This window comes from Equus quagga, chromosome 14, assembly GCF_021613505.1.
Source record: "Equus quagga isolate Etosha38 chromosome 14, UCLA_HA_Equagga_1.0, whole genome shotgun sequence".
Taxonomy (NCBI): domain Eukaryota; kingdom Metazoa; phylum Chordata; class Mammalia; order Perissodactyla; family Equidae; genus Equus; species Equus quagga.
In genome coordinates, this window is record NC_060280.1 from 25,198,505 (window position 1) to 25,203,152 (window position 4,648).

The window sequence follows — 4,648 nt, forward strand, 5'->3', positions numbered from 1 at the left end:
GAAAAGGAAAAGAAAATCATGGCAAATGGTCAGAATTATGTTCACTTGATTCATTTGGTACTTTTATATACACACATGCAATTTTCCTGGTTTAGCTCTTCGCACAGCAAGCATTCTTGTTGATTGTGTCTATAGGACCTGGGAGATACTTTATCGTCTGTAAACCTATCTGCCATAATTCCTGCAATGTAATCTCTTTTCTCCACTGGAAAACACTCACCTCTTGATTAATGAAAGAGCTAAATATTTCCCTGGCATCACACAATAAAAAAGCACATCATGAACATAACATATACCTGGTCAAGTGGTTGAGTTAATTAGATTGAGTGCCTTGAAAATATTTACATGGTTATCATCCTCTTTATAAATGCATATGGCTGTTTCTATATTCTGTGTGTAATTAGGTGGTTATCCATGCTGTAATTTTTTTTAGGAAATTATATTTTTATTATTTATCAAATCGAATGACTGAATGACTAAATGGGACAATGAGGTATTTTGCAACAATGCTTTGTATAAAGAAAATGCCAAACATTTAGATGGTAAAGGAAATGGTGATCTTCTCTACTATTATTTTTTCTTGCCAATGTGTTTTGTCACAAAGGACCTTCTGCAGCAGAAAGATAATCAGTGCATATTCCAAAGAGTAGCATTTGACATTATGAAAACAGCTGCATTGCACTTTTGCCTAGTGATAAAGGATTTGAATACAAAAATGAATTATTATTTGGGCTTCTGGATATCTTACAGAATCTGTAGGAAGGCAGAGAATGCTTTCAGAAGGCAAATAAATACTCATGACTTTACCAAACAAGCTAACATGAATAAGAGTGTCTCCTAATTTATAAATCCGTATACAAATGAGATAGATGCTCCAATCATATTACTATAATCCTAGGCAAGAATAAGAGGGCTTCTTGTTTTAAGAGCACTAGCTACTTGTCGGAGGAATGTACTCCAGCTTTCACTAAGACTCCTAAAACATGATAATGTATCTTTTCTCATTTCATAACACAAACTTCCCTTCCATTTATTCATTCATTCATATATTCAATGCTTGATCTCTTCACCAACTGTATTTTACTGGGAAGAATGACCTTATTTTGAGAATATGTGTTTTCTAAATATTTTGGTAAAATATATTTTATGAATGTAATGTGACTCTAGTAATTAAATTTGAGGAGCTAGTATAGTAGACTATAATTTATAAACTCCAAAGTTGGGTTATCTGTGTATCAAAAGCTGGGTTATCTGTGTATAGATCCACTTGAAATAGTTTTTCTGATATGTGAAATGCAAAATCTAGGATTCAAAAGTTTAAATATATTTCTGTTAGCAAATTTGATAAAGGTTTTTATTTTTTGGAGCACAAGCACTAGGAAAGGTATGTTCAGCATACATAGGTTGAAAATATATTTTGTATTTTAATATCATTTTAAACATGATATATATTCTTAAATGTTACTTGTAAAATGTAAAGCTGATGATAATGTTCACATTCTCCTCAAAATTGTCCTTTTTCCTATCAGTTTTACTTGGCTAGTGTATTACACTGAATAATATCTAAATTTGATGTCCCTATAACAGGCTTTATTTTTAGTTGATATGCCTTTGATCAAGGTGAATGTGCTGAAGGAGATGCAATGAGAATAGAATCAAGAAATAGGACAAAGTGGGGTAGGGACAGACATAGTTGAATGAAATCAGAGAGTAGAAATAAGTTCATGCAAATTCTATATGTACTCCATATGCCTGAAATTTGTAATCCTAACTTTTAGTCAATGAGATCTCTTTTATTATATGAAATGTAGGCTCAAGACAGGTCAAATCTTTTCTGGCAATATGTTTTTTGAATATCCAAACTAGTCCTTCTATATTCAATGATTTATTCCTTTCTTTATCATTTATACATTCAATAATTAATAACTGACTTTACATCAAGCATAGTGCTGATTATTACAGCGAGCAAATTTTTGGAGGCACACTTATTACAGTAGCTAAAATAAGATATGTGAAAACATATTTCTTATTATTGAGATTTACATAAATTATTGGAGCTATAAAGCATTCTTAAAGTCTTCTTTTTTACTCTTTGCTTATTTTTTGTCTTTGAACAAGTGTACTTAAGCAAACTAAGAAAATTCAATTAACTTTGCAAGCTTTTTCTACAACTCTATGCACTGCCACATGCGAGGTAATTTCAGAGTTATAAGAAAAGACAGTGTTGTATATTGAACAGATTTCTATATAAAAATTAAGACACCTGAATTATCTGTTTCCTGCTACCACAAACTTGTAAGTAGCTATAACTCAGTGAGTCATATTTTTTTTTACATTTAAACAAATAGTATAACTTACATTGTTATTAAGATACATTTATTTCAATGCTATAATCCCTGGCTTCACACGACAATATCTGGGAGCTTTCAAAAATTACGGAGTCTCAGCTTTCTATAAGATAAAACTTATTTGTAATAATTAAGTAAAAGAAAAATAAATATGGAGAGGGCCCCTTTTTATTCCTGAGGAAACTAAATCTCCTCAAGAATAAAAGGGCAGAAGATGTGTATAAACTTTTAAAAGATAATATTAATGAACCATGAGGATTGATGACTTCTGCTTTTAACCCTAATATGCTCTTATATCAAGAAAAGAGTTTTTCCATCTTGAAAAAATATAAAATAAGCAGGTTTACAAACACACTTAAATAACAAGAAAAACAATATAAGATTCTTGAGAAAAGATGGAATGTCAACAAGCAAAGAAACGTGGGTTTAGTATATTTAAGGAAAACTTCATGGATAAGTGACCATGAATAAAGGATGTGATTAGAAATGGAGGAGAATAGATGGAAATGATTTCCCACACACTTCACTACAACATATTCATACTTAAAGGAGATTTATGAAACATATGTTAAGGAAGGCTATATAATCTCAGTGGACACCAACGCTCTCCTGTAGGACATTTTTGTGATGCTTGTTGGCTCTCTTTCTGCTCTTTAAGAAGTCTTTCTCTGGTGCCAACACACCTAAGGCAAACACTATGTATTTACATCATTAAGACTGATACCATCAGTGTCTTGAGAACATGATTACATCACAGCAAGAGTGATTTTTTGGGGGAGAAGCAGGTGGAGAATTCCTTGGCGTATCTGCTTAGTCTTCACACTATAGATGATTGGGTTGAGCACAGGTGGAACTAACAAGTAGATATGACCCATGAGGATGAGACTGAGTGGGGAAGAGTGTTTGCCAAAACGATGGATGATAGATAGCCCAATCATAGGCACATATAGAATGAGGACAGCACAGATATGGGATGCACATGTGTTGAGGGCCTTAAATCTCCCCTCACGAGATGAAATCTTTAATACTGAGTGAAGGATAAACACATAAGAAACAAAAATACCCAGAGAGTCCATGCCCCACAGCATAGTGATCACAATCATCCCATATATAATATTAAATTTGGTATCAGCACAGGCAAGGCGAATAATGTCTTGATGTAGACAATAGGAATGAGAAAGGATGTGGGAGTGGCAGAAGGGAAAGAAGGGCAGCCGGGCCAGAAGTGGAATCACTGCAAAGGCATTCCTAAGAAGAGCTGCAATTCCAATTTTAGTGATAAGTCTTGGGGTGAGAATGGTCACATATTGCAGAGGGTGGCAGATGGCCACATAGCGGTCAAGGGCCATGGCCAACAGCACAGATGATTCAGTGAAGGAGAAAGTGTGAATGAAAAACATTTGGACCACACAGATGTTGAACTGGATCTCCCTGGAAATGGACCACAACACCCTGAAGAGTGATATCATTGTGGGCATAGACATGCCCATGTCAGTGAGAGAAAGCATGGCCAGGAAGTAGTACATGGGCTCATGGAGCCTGGGGTCTGTCCGCACGATATGCAGGATGGTGCAGTTACCCATTATTCCACCCAGGTAGAGGAGACAGAATGGGATGGAAATCCAGTGGTGAAATTCCTCATATCCAGGGATACCTGTGAGATAGAATGTGGAGGACAGGGAATTGCTGGAGTTTAACGTTGCCATGGGGCTTACCGGTAAACCACAATCCAGTTTCACAATCACACTCCACTGGAGAAGGCAGTGACAAGATCAGCATCTATGTCAGGAAAAAAACAAAACAAGGCTTCAATCCTTATCTATAATCACTCCTAAATTTATCACCACATTTTTTCTTAGTCTTTCTTCATTGCATTGCTCAGTGTTGTCAGTTAAGTAAAATATCTGCTTTTTAACCACAAGTACTTTCCCTTCTGCTTCCAGATGCAGACCCATCAACATCGTCTCTGAACATGGACGATCCTCTTCTGAAGACACTACCAAGCACCACACACACAACCTCTTCTAGAATACATTTTTGATTTTATAATTTTCTTTAGTAACTTTCCTGGCTGGTGTTACTGGTCTTAAAATAGGCTTTGTTTTAACTGCATCCTGCAGTTTTACATGAAATACTTTCATTTTTCTGAGCCTGGTAGCTTTTACAATATTACTAGATCACCATGCAGAGTATCTTTACAGAATTCAGGCAAGTTTTGGTCTACATGGTTCTTGTTCTTACTAACATATCTGCCACTATATAATTGATGCCACAGGCCTGGTATCCACAAATAGTGAACT

General features: G+C 35.2%; 1 protein-coding gene across 1 annotated transcript; it reads right to left on the minus strand.

Moving 5' to 3' along the window:
- Window positions 1–3,094: 3,094 nt before the first annotated feature.
- LOC124251852 (olfactory receptor 51G2-like) lies at window positions 3,095–4,054 on the minus strand. The gene has a single exon (XM_046684753.1). The coding sequence runs from the start codon at window positions 4,052–4,054 to the stop codon at window positions 3,095–3,097; it is 960 nt and encodes a 319-aa protein (XP_046540709.1).
- Between the last annotated feature and the right edge of the window lie 594 nt (window positions 4,055–4,648).

Coding starts and splice junctions, on each gene's coding strand:
- LOC124251852 (XM_046684753.1), bottom strand. CDS start 4,054: ATGGCAACGTTAAACTCCAGCAATTCCCTGTCCTCCACATTCTATCTC.